General features: G+C 46.9%; 1 protein-coding gene across 2 annotated transcripts in view; it reads left to right on the forward strand.

The window, feature by feature from the left end:
- Nucleotides 1-17265, forward strand: part of LOC132763093 (vascular endothelial growth factor receptor kdr-like) — a 290667-nt gene that overhangs the window by 258361 nt on the left and 15041 nt on the right. For both annotated transcript variants that reach the window (XM_067471671.1, XM_067471670.1), the window contains 3 exons: nucleotides 73-197; nucleotides 305-383; nucleotides 10286-10386. In XM_067471671.1, coding sequence (XP_067327772.1) covers nucleotides 73-197; nucleotides 305-383; nucleotides 10286-10386 — 305 coding nt within the window. The remainder of the gene's footprint in view (nucleotides 1-72; nucleotides 198-304; nucleotides 384-10285; nucleotides 10387-17265) is intronic.

A 17265-nucleotide genomic window follows, 5' to 3' on the forward strand; every position in this document is an offset into this window, starting at 1 on the left:
AGAGATCTGAAGCGGAGCAAACAGAATGAGTCTTAGTTTGCCTTGTTTCCTCCTTGATGCTAATACTTTTAGGATGGGAAGGACTACATCCCCCTCAACATCACCTTGTGCACAGATGGAGAGTCCAACCCCAAGGTCTGCATCTCGGAAGAGAACGTGAGCGACTGTGTTCATCGCTGGAGCGCCTTGGAAGCCAAGTAAAGCAACCACTTGCATCCTTCATTGTCCTGTATTCATTCCGCATTTCAAGGAAGTTGCTCTTCTGTTTTGGTTTGTCTTTGATTGTTCTCCTTCTCATTCCCAGCATCAACACCAAGAATCGGCCGCTGAGTGTGAAGACCTTTGACGAGGTGCCGGTGGAGAAGGAGAAGGTGCTGCATGATGTAAGACCCAAGTCCGATTCTTTACTTTCTAATTCCATCGACACAGCGCTCCATTGTAGAATGTGTGGTGGAGGGTCCTTCTTTGGAGGCTGTGGGGGTGCTAGTGGTTCGATTCAGAAGTCAATTTCGATTTTCACAGAAAAAAATGTTCAAAACTTTTTGAAACTTCCAAAACTTCTGAGACCTTCCAAATCTTTCCTTAAGGATTTGAAAGTGTTATTTTCTGTTTCATTGGGTGGTCTTTACTTTGAAAGTAGTTATTTTACTCCAGAAGAGGGAGAGCAAAGGCAGGAAATTCATCCAATCTGGTTTAAAACACTTCCCAAACTCGAGATCAGGGGAGAGGAAAGGCAGGGAATCCATCCAGTCTGGTTTAAAACGCTTCCCAGGCTCCAGACCAAAAGCGAGGGGAGAGGAAAGGCAGGGAATCCATCCAGTCTGATTTAAAATGCTTCCCAGGCTCGAGACCAGAAGTGAGGGGAGAGGAAAGGCAGGAAATTCATCCAGTCTGGTTTAAAATGCTTCCCAGGCTCAAGGACAGAAGTGAGGGGCGAGAAAAGACAGGAAATTCATCCAGTCTGGTTTAAAACGCTTCCCAGGCTCGAGACCAGAAGCGAGGGGAGAGGAAAGGCAGGAAATTCATCCAGTCTGGTTTAAAACACTTCCATGGCTCGAGACGAGGGGAGAGGAAAGGCAGGGAATCCATCCAGTCTGGTTTAAAATGCTTCCCAGGCTCGAGACCAGAAGCGAGGGGAGATGAAAGGCAGGGAATCCATCCAGTCTGGTTTAAAATGCTCCCCAGGCTCGAGACCAGAAGTGAGGGGAGATGAAAGGCAGGAATTTCATCCAGTCTGGTTTAAAATGCTTCCCAGGCTTGAGACCAGAAGTGAGGAGAGAGGAAAGGCAGGGAATCCATCCAGTCTGGTTTAAAATGCTTCCCAGGCTCGAGACCAGAAGTGAGGGGAGAGGAAAGGTAGGGAATCCATCCAGTCTGGTTTAAAATGCTTCCCAGGCTCGAGACCAGAAGTGAAGGGAGAGGAAAGGCAGGGAATCCATCCAGTCTGGTTTAAAATGCTTTCCAAGCTCGAGACCAGCAGTGAGGGGAGAGAAAAGGCATGAAATTCATCCAGTCTGGTTTAAAACACTTCCCAGGCTCAAGACCAGGGGAGAGGAAAGGCAGGGGATCCATCCAGTCTGGTTTAAAACGCTTCCCAGGCTTGAGACCAGAAGCGAGGGGAGAGGAAAGGCAGGAAATTCATCCAGTCTGGTTTAAAACACTTCCATGGCTCGAGACCAGGGGAGAGGAAAGGCAGGGAATCCATCCAGTCTGGTTTAAAATGCTTCCCAGGCTCGAGACCAGAAGCGAGGGGAGATGAAAGGCAGGGAATCCATCCAGTCTGGTTTAAAACGCTCCCCAGGCTCGAGACCAGAAGTGAGGGGAGATGAAAGGCAGGAAATTCATCCAATCTGGTTTAAAACTCTTCCCAGGCTCGAGACCAGGGGAGAGGAAAGGCAGGGAATCCATCCAGTCTGGTTTAAAACGCTTCCCAGGCTTGAGACCAGAAGCGAGGGGAGAGGAAAGGCAGGAAATTCATCCAGTCTGGTTTAAAACACTTCCATGGCTCGAGACCAGGGGAGAGGAAAGGCAGGGAATCCATCCAGTCTGGTTTAAAACGCTCCCCAGGCTCGAGACCAGAAGTGAGGGGAGATGAAAGGCAGGAATTTCATCCAGTCTGGTTTAAAATGCTTCCCAGGCTTGAGACCAGAAGTGAGGAGAGAGGAAAGGCAGGGAATCCATCCAGTCTGGTTTAAAATGCTTCCCAGGCTCGAGACCAGAAGTGAGGGGAGAGGAAAGGCAGGAATTTCATCCAGTCTGGTTTAAAATGCTTCCCAGGCTTGAGACCAGAAGTGAGGAGAGAGGAAAGGCAGGGAATCCATCCAGTCTGGTTTAAAATGCTTCCCAGGCTCGAGACCAGAAGTGAGGGGAGATGAAAGGCAGGAATTTCATCCAGTCTGATTTAAAATGCTTCCCAGGCTTGAGACCAGAAGTGAGGAGAGAGGAAAGGCAGGGAATCCATCCAGTCTGGTTTAAAATGCTTCCCAGGCTTGAGACCAGAAGTGAGGGGAGAGGAAAGGGAGGAAATTCATCCAATCTGGTTTAAAACTCTTCCCAGGCTCGAGACCAGGGGAGAGGAAAGGCATGGAATCCATCCAGTCTGGTTTAAAACGCTTCCCAGGCTTGAGACCAGAAGCGAGGGGAGAGGAAAGGCAGGAAATTCATCCAGTCTGGTTTAAAACACTTCCATGGCTCGAGACCAGGGGAGAGGAAAGGCAGGGAATCCATCCAGTCTGGTTTAAAATGCTTCCCAGGCTCGAGACCAGAAGCGAGGGGAGATGAAAGGCAGGGAATCCATCCAGTCTGGTTTAAAACGCTCCCCAGGCTCGAGACCAGAAGTGAGGGGAGATGAAAGGCAGGAATTTCATCCAGTCTGGTTTAAAATGCTTCCCAGGCTTGAGACCAGAAGTGAGGAGAGAGGAAAGGCAGGGAATCCATCCAGTCTGGTTTAAAATGCTTCCCAGGCTCGAGACCAGAAGTGAGGGGAGAGGAAAGGCAGGAATTTCATCCAGTCTGGTTTAAAATGCTTCCCAGGCTTGAGACCAGAAGTGAGGAGAAAGGAAAGGCAGGGAATCCATCCAGTCTGGTTTAAAATGCTTCCCAGGCTTGAGACCAGAAGTGAGGGGAGAGGAAAGGGAGGAAATTCATCCAATCTGGTTTAAAACTCTTCCCAGGCTCGAGGCCAGGGGAGAGGAAAGGCAGGGAATCCATCCAGTCTGGTTTAAAATGCTTCCCAGGCTCGAGACCAGAAGCGAGGGGAGATGAAAGGCAGGGAATCCATCCAGTCTGGTTTAAAACGCTCCCCAGGCTCGAGATCAGAAGTGAGGGGAGATGAAAGGCAGGAATTTCATCCAGTCTGGTTTAAAATGCTTCCCAGGCTTGAGACCAGAAGTGAGGAGAGAGGAAAGGCAGGGAATCCATCCAGTCTGGTTTAAAATGCTTCCCAGGCTCGAGACCAGAAGTGAGGGGAGATGAAAGGCAGGAATTTCATCCAGTCTGGTTTAAAATGCTTCCCAGGCTTGAGACCAGAAGTGAGGAGAGAGGAAAGGCAGGGAATCCATCCAGTCTGGTTTAAAATGCTTCCCAGGCTTGAGACCAGAAGTGAGGGGAGAGGAAAGGGAGGAAATTCATCCAATCTGGTTTAAAACTCTTCCCAGGCTCGAGACCAGGGGAGAGGAAAGGCAGGGAATCCATCCAGTCTGGTTTAAAATGCTTCCCAGGCTTGAGACCAGAAGCGAGGGGTGAGAAAAGGCAGGAAATTCATCCAGTCTGGTTTAAAACACTTCCCAGGCTTGAGATCAGAAGTGAGGGCAGAGGAAAGGCAGGAAATTCATCCAATCTGGTTTAAAACCCTTCCCAGGCTCGAGACCAGGGGAGAGGAAAGGCAGGGGATCCATCCAGTCTGGTTTAAAATGCTTCCCAGGCTCAAGACCAGAAGCAGGGGGAAAGCTGAATTATTTCCGACTCACTTATTACTTTGTAACAGAAATGGCGAGAAAAGCTTCGGAAGGGCAAAGGGACTTCCGGTTTCCTTAAAAAGTTCGAAATCGCTTCAAAAAGCAAATCTTTCCGAATTTATTCCGAATTACGAAGATTCCGACCAAACCTAACCATGCCTAGTATTTATTGATCTACTCACATTACATGTTTTTAAACTTTTAGGTAAACCATAGTTTGGTGTTATCCAATAGGAAAGCCTGTCCATGCTCATTATTTCTAATATTTTATGTTGCCAATCTACTAGAATCATAGAATCAAAGAGTTGGAAGAGACCTCATGGGCCATCCAGTCCAACCCCATTCTGCCAAGAAGCAGGAATATTGCATTCAAATCACCCCTGTCAGATGGCCATCCAGCCTCTGTTTAAAAGCTTCCAAAGAAGGAGCCTCCACCACACTCCGGGGCAGAGAGTTCCACTGCTGAACGGCTCTCACAGTCAGGAAGTTCTTCCTCATGTTCAGATGGAATCTCCTCTCTTGTAGTTTGAAGCCATTGTTCCGCGTCCTAGTCTCCAGGGAAGCAGAACACAAGCTTGCTCCCTCCTCCTCCCTGTGGCTTCCTCTCACATATTTATACATGGCTATCATATCTCCTCTCAGCCTTCTCTTCTTCAGGCTAAACATGCCCAGTTCCCTAAGCCGCTCCTCATAGGGCTTGTTCTACAGACTATCGATGGTATTTCTTTTAATTTCCAATTCTTTGCATACACCATCCTTGCTAGAAGCTCCCTCCATTTTAAATGACCTCAGATATTTACCTTAAACATTCCCAACTCACAAAGCAAACATGTTGCTTTGCAGCACATCCCAAATGCAAGACATAGGCAAGCTTTTGAAATGGTAGGGAAAGAGTGCTGCTCATGCGCTCCGACCACTCGCCCTATTGCCATCTGGGTCTGCATTAATTTTATATGGCTTTTTAGACCGTATCCCAGCTCCTTTGGAATGTTATCTTCATTAAGCTAACAGAGACCATAATTTATGTGCCAAATGCAAATCAACAGCATTGGATGAGTCTGCAGGTGGCAAAGCCTGGGAAGGAGGGCTCTGCATCTGCCAAACATATCCTTGCTTTGAGAGAATGGGCAGGATTTGGGGAGGATTAGCGCCACCTGAATCTTTGCAGATGGTTCTGACGGAATGGGCACAACATGCCTTGCGGGGAAATGCACCAAAACGAAGGCATAGAAAGCCAAACTCCATGGAATGATAACAGAGTTTATCAATATATACATACTAGCTTGGGTACTTGGCAGTGCCCTGGGTGATTTGGAAAAGGCATTGTTTCTTTTGAGGTGTTAGGTCATATCATTTAGTAACATTATTATATCATTTATTATAATTATATATAATTATTATATTATTATCATCATTCTTTTATTATTATTTCATTTCATAACACTATTATATCATTTATTATTATATATAATTATTATATTATATGAGTTGTTGTAGGTTATTCCGGGCTATATGGCCATGTTCTAGAGGCATTTTCTCCAGACGTTTCGCCTGCATCTATGGCAAGGTACCTCTGAGGATGCTTGCCATAAATGCAGGCGAAACGTCAGGAGAAAATGCCTCTAGAACATGGCCATATAGCCCGGAAAAACCTACAACAACCCAGTGATTCCGGCCATGAAAGCCTTCGACAATACATTATTATTATTATTATTATTATTATTATTATTATTATTACTCAGTTCTTGTGGGTTTTTTCGGGCTATATGGCCATATAGCCCGAAAAAACCCACAAGAACTGAGGGATTTCGGCCATGAAAGCCTTCAACAATACATTATTATTATTATTATTATTATTATTATTATTATTATTATATCATTTAGTAACACTATTTATTAGAAAAAGCCACTCTTTGATTACGTTTTTTATGAATGCTCCGATTAGAAAATACATAATGATGTACTAAGTGAACTGCAATTCCCAAAATTGTGGGTCAGTTCTCCCCAAACTGCTGGGCATGTTGGGTCTGTGTGTCATGTGTGATCCAGATCCGTCATCGGCTAGGTTCAGTTCTCTCTGAAAAAGGGTGAACTACAACTCCCATATGTCAAGGGCAGTCACCCCCAAATCCTGCTAGTATTTACAGTTGGTCATGTTGGCTCTGTGTGCCTAGTTTGGTCCAGATCCATTGTCGGCTGGGTTCAGTGATCTCTAGATAAGGGTGAACTACAACTCCCATATGCCAAGGGCAGTCACCCCCAAACCCTGCCAGTAGTTGGTCATGTTGGGTCTGTGTGTCAAGTGTGGTCCAGATCCATCGTCGGATGGGTTCAATGCTCTCTGAATAAGAGTGAACTACAACTTGCATATGCCAAGGGCAGTCAAACCCTGCCAGTATTTACAGTTGGTCAGGTTGGGTCTGTGTGTGAAGTTTGGTTCAGATCCGTCATCGGCTGGGTTCAGTGCTCTCTGAATGTAGGTGAACTACAACACCTATAAATCAAGGTCAGTTCCCCCAAACCTGGTCATGGGGGTTCTGCATGCCAAATCTGGTCCAGATCCATTATTTAAGGGGGTCACAGTGCTCTGTGCTCTTGAGGCAAGGTGAACTACAACTTCCATCCTTTCGAGTCAGTCATAGAATCATAGAATCATTGAATCTCTTAGTTGGAAGAGACCTCATGGACCATCCAGTCCAACCAAGAAGCAGAAAAATTGCATTCAAAGCACCCCCGACAGAAGGCCACCCAGCCCCTGTTTAAAAGCTGAGAATTTTCAGAGCTATTTTGCAGACAAGATCTCGCTACTTCGCCGGGACCTTCCTGCCACAATTGATACAGTGAGAGAACTTGAGACTCCGTGGCCACTTGCTGGGCCCGTCCTCGACCGTTTCATCCCGCTGGACGCAGGGGCTGTCGATAGGCTCAAACTACAAGAGAGGAGATTCCATCTGAACATTAGGAAGAACTTCCTGACTGTGAGAGCCGTTCAGCAGTGGAACTCTCTGCCTCGGAGTGTGGAGGAGGCTCCTTCTTTGGAAGCTTTTAAGCAGAGGCTGGATGGCCATCTGTCAGGGGTGATTTGAATGCAATATTCCTGCTTCTTGGCAGAATGGGGTTGGACTGGATGGCCCATGAGGTCTCTTCCAACTCTTGGATTCTATGATTCTATGATTCTATGACCGACCACTTGCTCCCTCGACCCGTGTCCCTCTTGGTTGGTGAAATCCTGCTTGGAGGGATTACGCGACCCTCTGTTGAAGATCATAAACAGTAGGCTTGGGCGGTTTCATTCGTTAATTTCGTAATTCGTTATTAATTCATATTTAAATTAGTTTACGATCCAATATTGAGCCATGCAGGAATAGTGTGAGGAGTAAATTAGATTCGAAACAATTTTTTCAATTTATTTCGTAATTGTTTCGAAATTGTTTCAAAATTATTTTGTAATTGTATTGTCGAAGGCTTTCATGGCTGGAATCACTAGGTTCTTGTGGGTTTTTTCGGGCTATAGAGCCATGTTCTAGAGGCATTTCTCCTGACGTTTCGCCTGCATCTATGGCAAGCATCCTCAGAGGTTGTGAGGTCTGTTGGAATTAGGACAATGGGTTTATATATCTGTGGAATGGCTGAGGTGGGGCAAGGAGCTCTTCCCTGCTGCAGTTAGGTGTGAATGTTTAGCTGATCACCTTCATTAGCATTTGAAGGCCTGCCTGAGCCTGGGAAAATCTGTTGCTGGGAGGTGTTAATCTGTGCCTGGTTTTTTCCTCTCTGTTGTTTAGCTGTTATAATTTTAGAGTTTTTTAATACTGGTAGCCAGATTTTGTTCATTTTCATGGTCTCTTCCTTTCTGTCGAAATTGTCCACATGCTTGTGGATTTCAATGGCTTCTCTGTGTAGCCTGACATGGTGGTTGTTGGTGTGGTCCAGCATTTCTGTGTTCTCAAATAATATGCTGTGTCCAGGCTGGTTCATCAGGTGCTCTGCTATGGCTGACCTCTCTGGTTGAAGGAGTCTGCAGTGCCTTTCATGTTCCTTGATGCGTGTCTGGGCGCTAATGAAGGTGATCAGCTAAACATTCACACCTAACTGCAGCAGGGAAGAGCTCCTTGCCCCACCCCAGCCATTCCACAGATATATAAACCCATTGTCCTAACTCCAACAGACCACACAACCTCTGAGGATGCTTGCCATAGATGCAGGCAAAACGTCAGGAGAAATGCCTCTAGAACATGGCTCTATAGCCCGAAAAAACCCACAAGAACCTATTTTGTAATTATTTCGTAATTATTTCGTAATTATTTTCACATGTCTGGTGCAAGTTTTATAGTTGCTGTTTGTTTTATCGGTGTGATAAAACAAACAACAACAGTCAACAACAGAGGGAGAGGGAAGCTTCAGAAGTTCCCCCTGTCGCATTTGGAGGTTTTTTTTTTTAGCATATTGCGCAATCTCGTCCGCCATTAACGAATCAATTCGTAATTTTACGAAATTTCGTAAATTTCGAAATTTTTTAAAGGAAAATTTCGGAATTATTAAAAAAAATGAAACGCAAGGGCCCCCTAAAAACAAAACGAGTTTAGAACCAAATTTATCCGTAGTTACCCAAGCCTAATAAACAGCTCCCTTGAGCAAGGAGTTTTTCCAGAGGGTTTAAAAGAGGCGGTGGTCTCTCTCTCCCCTGCTGAAGAAACCAGACTTAGATCCTTCGGTTCCCTCCAGTTCCCGCCCAGTTTCGAACCTCTCGTTCCTGGGCAAGGTGATTGAGAGGGCAGCAGCGGAGCAGTTGCAGCAATTCCTAGACGACACAGCCAGACGAGATCCCTTTCAGTCCGGCTTCCGTGTTGGGCACGGGACAGAGACTGTGCTGGTCTCCATCACGGATCGCCTTCGATGCCAGCTTGACCAGGGCGGGTCGGCACTGCTTGTGTTATTGGATCTCACAGCAGCATTTGACACAGTCGACCACCATCTTTTGACCCACCGCCTTGCTGTTGCTGGAGCTTTGAATTGGCTGTCCTCCTTTCTTCACAACCGTGGACAGCAAGTGGAGAAGGGAGGCCTGGTCTCTGAGAGGTCCCCTTATTTATTTATTTATTTATTTATTTCACAGTTTTGTATACCGAGCTTCTCAACCTCGTTGAGGGACTCAGCCCGGTTTCCAGCCATAAAAACATATACATTCATTAAAATATCATATATCACAAATTACAAAACAACTTTAAAAACACTAAATATAAAACTACAGTGGTCAGTCGTCCTAATAAGATGGATCTATATCCACTTCCATCCAGAGTCCTATGTTGTTGTCTCATTCCTCGAAGGCCTGACTCCACAGCCACGTCTTCACCCGTTTCCTAAATGTTAGGGTGGATGGGGCGGTTCTGGCCTCCAGAGGGAGAGAGTTCCAGAGTCGTGGGGCCACCACCGAGAAGGCCCTGTCCCTCGTCCCCACCAGCCACACTTGCGAGGCCGGTGGGACCGAGAGCAGGGCCCCTCCAGATGATCTTAATAATCTTGATGTTTCGTAGGGGAGAGTACGTTCGGAGAGGTAAACAGGCCCGGAGTCGTTTAGGGCTTAGCACTTTGAATTGTGCCCCTCTCTCTCTCTTGTGGGGTTCCTCAGGGGGCCATTCTCTCCCCTCTGGTGTTTAACATCTCTATGCGACCACTTGCTCAGCTGGTTCGAGGTTTTGGGCTTGAGTGTTATCAGTACGCCGATGACACTCAGCTGGTGCTGAAGATGGAAGGCCGACCGGACTCTGTACCCGATTATTTCCATCAGTGCCTCGAGGCCGTGACTGGATGGCTGCGTGCCAGCAGGTTGAGGGTGAATCCGGCAAAGATGGAGATCCTATGGCTGGGTCGACCGGGCGGTGGGGACATCTATCTGCCCACCCTGGATGGTGAGGCGCTACGCCCGTCATCCTTGGTCAAGAGTCTGGGAGTCCTTTTGGACCCTCTGCGGACGATGGAGGCCCAGGTCTCTCTCCGCCGTGAGCAGAACCGCCTTCTTTCTTTCACCTGCGGCAGGCTAGACGGCTGGCCCCCTCCCTGTCCAGGGACGACCTGGCTACGGTGATCCAGGCTGCGGTCCAACAATACCTAACAATACCTAGTATAGATAAGTGTGTAGGAAGATCTCCCATATCCATAGTTTTGCTTACCTACAACCAGGGACAAATGATATTTCTGTGATTTGCTTCTGCCTTCTCTGCTATCCATGGGGTTTTTTGAAGGTGTTCCAAAGCTTTCCTATTTAATACAAAGTCTGTGTTACATTTTTTTTCATTCTCTCCATTCTTCCATCTCTCCTATCTTTCCTTCAGGACTGCGAATCCGACAGCGGGATGGTGCTGACGCTGGATGAAATCAAAAGCCGGAAGAGGCTGGAAATCCGTTCCTGGCCTTATGGGATCATGGCTCTGGCGTAAGTCGACCCAGATGGGTCCATATTAGTCGATATCAGCTTTCTCTTAAGGATAGTCTTTGCTGCCAAATAATAATAATAATAATAATAATAATAATAATAATAATAATTTATACCCCGTCACCATCTCCCCAAAGGGGACTCGGAGCGGCTTACAGGAGGCCAAGCCCAGCGATACATTACAGCAACATAAAATATAAACAACAAAATAGCATCACAATAAAATAAATAAACCAATCAAGTAAAATAAACAGTACAAAATAACATAATGGAAAAAAAGTACATTGGGCAAGCCAAATGCATGACATAAAATGATAAAACTCTGGATGAGATAGCAATGAAAACATACATTTGTGGCATTGGTGCCTCGCCAAACTATAACTCCCAGGATTCAAAGTGCACTCATCTACAGTGTAGATGCAACCTACAACATAGATGCGGGGAATGCCGTGGATGGAGCGTACCTGGATTTCAGGAAGGCCTTATTATTATTATTATTATTATTATTATTATTATTATTAACTTTATTTGTACCCCGCTAGCATCTCCCGAAGGACTCGATGCGGCTTACACAGGCCGAAGCCTCAAAACACAATACAATAGAGAAACATAACACAACAATAGCAAAGCAAATCAAAACAATAAGCAAAATAACGACAGTGGCAGTACATCAAGACATTATTAAAAACTGGTTCGGCCGGCGCACTGGGGTACAAGGGTTAAAAGTGCTGAAATGGCAGGAGGCACGTAGGATTAAAAGTGCGGTGTGCAGCGACGATTAGTTATGCTAAGGTGCTACTAGGACTTGGGGTGGGGATTCCTAGTCTGAGAAGGCACAACGGAACAGCCAAGTTTTTAAATTCCTTCTGAAAACGGCTAGAGTAGGGGCCTGTCTGAGATCTTTTGGGAGGGCGTTCCAAAGTCGGGGGGCCACCACAGAAAAGGCCCTGTCCCGTGTCCCCACCAAGCGCGCTTGCGACGTGGGTGGGATCACGAGCAGGGCCTCTCCAGATGACCGAAGTGGGCGTGTGGGTTCGTAGATGGTGATGCCTTCTTTGACAAGGTCCCCCATGACCTTCTGGCAAGGAAACTAGTCCAATGTGGGCTAGGCAAAACTACGGTGAGGTGGATCTGGAATTGGTTAAATGGACGAACCCAGAGGGTGATTCTCCCCAAGGCTTCCTCTTCATCCTGGAAAGAAGTGACGAGCGGAGTGCCATCCGCAGGGTTCCGTCCTGGGCCCGGTCCTGATCAGGATCTGCATTCATGACTTAGATGAAGGGCTAGAAGGCAGGATCATCAAGTTTGCAGACAACACCAAATTGGGAGGGATAGCCAATACTCCAGAGGACAGGAACAGGATTCAAAACGATCTTGACAGATTAGAGAGATGATTGGCCAAAACTAACAAAATGAAGTTCAACAGTGACAAATGCAAGATACTCCACTTTGGCAGGAAAAACGAAATGCAAAGATACAAAATGGGAGACAATGCCTGGCTCAAGAGCAGTACACGTGAAAAAGATATTGGAGTCCTCGTGGACAACAAGTTAAACATGAGCCAGGAATGTGATGTGGCAGCAAAAAAAGCCAATGGGATTTTGACCTGCATCAAGAGGAGCATAGTGTCTAGATCTAGGGAAGTCATGCTCCCATGCTCTATTCTGCTTTGGTGAGACCACACCTGGAATATTGTGTCCAATTCTGGGCACCACAATTCAAGAGAGATATTGACAAGCTGGAATGTGTCCAGAGGAGGGCGACTCAAATGATCAAGGGTCTGGAGAACAAGCCCTATGAGGAGCGGCTTAAGGAGCTGGGCGTGTTTAGCCTGAAGAAGAGAAGGCTGAGAGGAGATATGATAGCCATATATAAATATGTGAGAGGAAGCCACAGGGAGGAGGGAGCAAGCTTGTTTTCTGCTTCCCTGGAGACTAGGACGCAATGGAACAATGGCTTCAAACTACAAGAGAGGAGATTCCACCTGAACATGAGGAAGAACTTCCTGTGAGAGCCGTTCAGCAGTGGAACTCTCTGCCCCGGAGTGTGGTGGAGGCTCCTTCTTTGGAAGCTTTTAAACAGAGGCTGGATGGCCATCTGCCAGGGGTGATTTGAATGCAATATTCCTGCTTCTTGGCAGAATGGGGTTGGACTGGATGGCCCAGGAGGTCTCTTCCAACTCTTTGATTCTATGATTCTATTATTCTTTCCTAAATAATCCCGAGATGGAGGTGCGGCTCCTCCATGATGATATAATGGCAACAGTCTTGGACGGCAATGGCTCCCAAAGTGACCCATTTCAGGTGGAATCAGGTGTCAAACAGGGATGCCTCGACCTTATTTTCCATCTTCATCGCTAGGATACTTCATCTTGTGGACCACCGTGGCTAAACCCGACTTCACGAGGTATGGTCGCAGCTGGCACACGAGCTTCAATTGTGCAAAGGCCGTCCCAGCCACTGCCGACGCCTGAGCTTCAAGCGTCAGCGCTGAATCTAGGAAGACACCCAAGCTGCGGACCTGTGCTTTCAGGGGGAGTGCAACCCCATCAAGCACAGGTTGCCACTCCTTGAGCAGATCGTACTTTTCTTCCAATACAACGTCTGCAATCTCCCCACATTGAGATGCAACAGATGCAACAATATGAAACGATGCAAAAGCGGACCGTTTGATCTTTTTTAAGAGGCCAAACACAGTTCCCAGAGGCTTCAAAGAGGAATAATTAATGGTGATTTTATGTTATTTTGGTGAGGAACCTGCAGGCTTTGCCCTCCCTGCTCCTCTAGCATTGCAACCATCATCAATTAAGCAGTTTAAGAAACATCGAAGCTGGAGCATTTATTTCATCTATTCAAGGAACTGACCTATGGCTTTGCAAATAGAGATCCAGTGCAAACAAATCTTTGCATTTACCCCTAAATGTGGAACAACAACGGGTTTGACTCAGTTCTTCTCCAAACATGGAAAATGTCACCCTTGTTTGCAATCTCTCTCTTTATTGAAAACGTTTATTCTGGACCCAATACAAACAGGACTTCTTCCTTCATATGAAACCTCTGGAAAGGCTTAGCGTGTTTTCCAAACGGAGCTCTGACATCAAAACATACTTGCACACACCCCCAAATCCAGCTGTTTATTGGTCTTGCCTTGCTTTTCTTCCTGGAGTTAAAAGGGAGATGCAGGGGGCTGGAAACAGAGAACATCCAAGCTTAGAAAGATTGTGTCAAGAGTTGAGAGAAGACAAACACACAACTCTGAGGACGGGAATCCTCTTGGACACGTTAACAGCTTCTTTGCTGTGTCAGGTGCAAGGACTGAAAGAAAGGGCAACTTCCAACACCAAGAAAATGAATGGAGACTTGGCGGTTATGAGCTGAAGTGGCACGAAGGCCAACTTCTACATGAAGCTGCTGGGAGAGATTATCCGGAGTTTTGGGGTACGGTGTCATCTGTATGCAGATGATGTCCAACTCTGTCACTCCTTTCCACCTGCTACTAACGGTCTGGATGAGAGCGAACAAATTGAAATTGAATCCAGACAAGACAGAGGCACTCCTGGTCAGTCGCAAGGCCGAACAGGGTATAGGATTACAGCCTGTGCTGGATGGGGTCACACTCCCCCTGAAGACGCAGGTTCGCAGCTTGGGAGTGATCTTGGACTCGTCGCTGAGCCTGGAACCCCAGATTTCAGCAGTGACCAGGGTAGTATTCACACAGTTAAAGCTAGTGTACCACCTGCGCCCGTACCTTATTTATTATTTATTATTTATTTCGTGTACTTCTACCCCACCCTTCTCAACCCCCGAGGGGGGACTCAGGGCGGCTTACAAAAGGCACATTTTGGTGCCTACACAAATACGATAACATATAAAACCAGCAATTAAATGGTCAACAATTAAAACAATTAAAAACAACAATATATCACACAATCAATAGCCAACTCAGAGTTTGTATTTCATTCCACCTTGTCCAACTCCTATCCATCATCACAGTCCCTTATTCATCTGCCAGATTGCCCAAACGCCTGGTCCCACATCCACGTCTTTAATTTCTTTCTGAATGAAAGGAGGGATGTTGCTGATCTGATCTCCCTGGGGAGTGAATTCCATAGGTGAGGGGCCACCACTGAGAAGGCCCTGCTCCTGATCCCCGCCAATCTCATTTGTGACAGAGGTGGGGTCAAGAGCAGGGCCTCCCCAGAGGATCTCAAACTCCGAGATGGGATGTAAAGGGAGATGCGTTCAGACAGATACGCTGGGCCAGAATCGTATAGGGTTTTGTAGGTCAAAACCAGCACTTTGAATTGTGCTCGGAACTGGATCGGCAGCCAGTGGAGTTGGCATACAGGGAGGTGGTATGCTCCCTGTATGACGCTCCGGTGAGCAATCTGGCTGCCTCCCGCTGGACTAATTGAAGTTTCCAAACAGTCTTCAAAGGCAACCCCACATAGAGTGCGTTGCAGTAATCTATCCGGGATGTAACAAGAGCGTGGGCCACCGTGGCCAGATCCGACTTTCCAAGAAGTCTTGGGAAGTCTGACTTGGCCACGGTAGTCCACACTCTGGTTACAACTCATATAGACTACTGCAACACTCTCTACATGGGGTTGCCTCTGAAGACTGCTCAGAAGCTTCAAATGGTCCAGCATTCGGCAGCCAGGTTGCTAACAGGAGCAGCACTCAGGGAGCATACTATTCCTCTGTTGCGCCAGCTCCACTGGCTGCCAGTTTGCTACCGGGCACAATTCAAAGTGCTGGCATTAGTCTATAAAGCCCTAAACGATTCTGGCCCTACTTACCTTTCTGAACGCATCTCCTCCTATGAACCGGCTAGGACACTAAGGTCATCTGGGGAGGCCCTGCTCTCTGTCTCACCTGCATCACAGGCGCGCTTGGCGGGGACGAGAGACAGGGCCTTCTCAGTGGTGGCCCCTCGGCTGTGGAACACCCTGCCTGCAGATATCAGACAGGCACCTTCGCTGCTGACGTTTCAGAGGAAAGTGAAGACCTGGCTGTTCGAACAAGCATTTGATTAAACAGTGTAATTGAACATAGGAATACGGAATAATGGATGATGAGACTGGATTCTGATTTTACTGTTGAGGTGCTAATGATCGTTATACTGATGTTTAATGATTTATGTTACAATTGTTTTTAATTGCCCTATACTTGTCTCGTGATGTTTTGTATTGATGTTGTTCACTGCTTTTAGTCGCCTGAGGGAGACTCAAATAAATAAATAAATAAATAAATAACTTTGGGTTTTGTTTCCTAGCAAGGAGGTGCCAGCTTTGTTGTGCGCCTTCTGTTATGGCATGTAAAGAATCAGTTAGTGAGTGTGTTCACTGGAAATGCAAAGCACGAAGCTAACTGGTTGGCCATGCCAAAGAAGCTAGCTCAGCCTGGGAGTTTTGGCAACAGTTACATATTTAGACTTTAGTTGTGCTTCATGAGCTGCTGGAAGAAGTTCTTCCACATGGACACCTAAATACCGTTTGAATCCCTCCTAAAAGACATTGTGTATTTATTTGTCGTGTCAGGGCAACCAGTCAATTATATTACATTTCTAACAGAACAAAGCAAACAAACAGACAAAATACAAAGTTTGCAAGCTTGGTAGTTGATTAAATGTCCTTTGATCAGTATCTGGCCACTTGGAGTGCCTCTGGTGTTGCCGCAAGGAGGTCCTCCCTGGTGCATGTGACAGGGCTCAGGTTGCATTGCAGTAGGTGGTCAGTGGTTTGCTCCTCTCCACATTCGCATGTCAAGGATTCCACGTTGTAGCCCCATTTCTGAAGGTTGGCTCTGCATCTCGTGGTGCCCGAGCGCAGTCTGTTCAGCGCATTCCAAGTCGCCCAGTCCTCTGTGTGCCCAGGAGGGAGTCTCTCATTTGGTATCAGCCATTGGTTGAGGTCCTGGGTTTGAGCCTTCCACTTTTGGACTCTCGCTTGCTGGGGTGTTCCAGCGAGTGTCTCTGTAGATCTTACAAAACTATTTCTAGATTTAAGTTGTTGACGTGCTGGCTGATACCTAGAGATGAGCTGGAGATGTCTCTGCCTTGGTCCTTTCACTATTGGTTGCTACTTCCCGGCGGATGTCAGGTGGTGCAATACCGGCTAAGCAGTGTAATTTCTCCAGTGGTGTAGGGCGCAGACACCCTGTGATAATGCGGCATGTCTCATTAAGAGCCACATCCACTGTTTTAGCGTGGTGAGATGTGTTCCACACTGGGCATGCGTACTCAGCAGCAGAGTAGCATAGCGCAAGGGCAGATGTCTTCACTGTGTCTGGTTGTGATCCCCAGGTTGTGCCAGTCAGCTTTCATATGATATTGTTTCTAGCACTCACTTTTTGCTTGATGTTCAGGCAGTGCTTCTTGTAGGTAAGAGCAGGGTCCAGAGTGACTCCCAGGTATTTGGGTGCGCTGCAATGCTCCAGTGGGATTCCTTCCCAGGTGATCCTCAGAGCTCGGGATGCTTGTCTGTTCTTAAGGTGAAATACACATGTCTGTGTTTTAGATGGATTAGGGATCAGCTGGTTTTCCCTGTAGTAGGCAGTAAGAGCATCTAGAGCTTCGGAAAGCTTCTGTTCTACCATCTCAAAGCTCCCTGCTTGAGCAGTAATTGCACGATCATCAGCATAGATGAAACTCTCTGTCCCTTCGGGAAGTGGCTGGTCATTTGTGTAGATGTTGGACATGGATGGAGTGACCACACTCACCTGAGGCAGGCCGTTCTTCTGTTTCCGCCATCTGCTTCTCTGGCCCTGGAACTCAACAAAGAAGCTCCTGTTTTGTAGCAGGTTTCCTATGAGGCGGGTGAGGTGGTCGTCCTTTGTGATATTATACATTTTTCTCAGGAGGAGAAGCAACCAGCATGCA

The sequence above is a fragment of the Anolis sagrei genome, chromosome 10 (genome assembly GCF_037176765.1).
Source record: "Anolis sagrei isolate rAnoSag1 chromosome 10, rAnoSag1.mat, whole genome shotgun sequence".
Taxonomy (NCBI): domain Eukaryota; kingdom Metazoa; phylum Chordata; class Lepidosauria; order Squamata; family Dactyloidae; genus Anolis; species Anolis sagrei.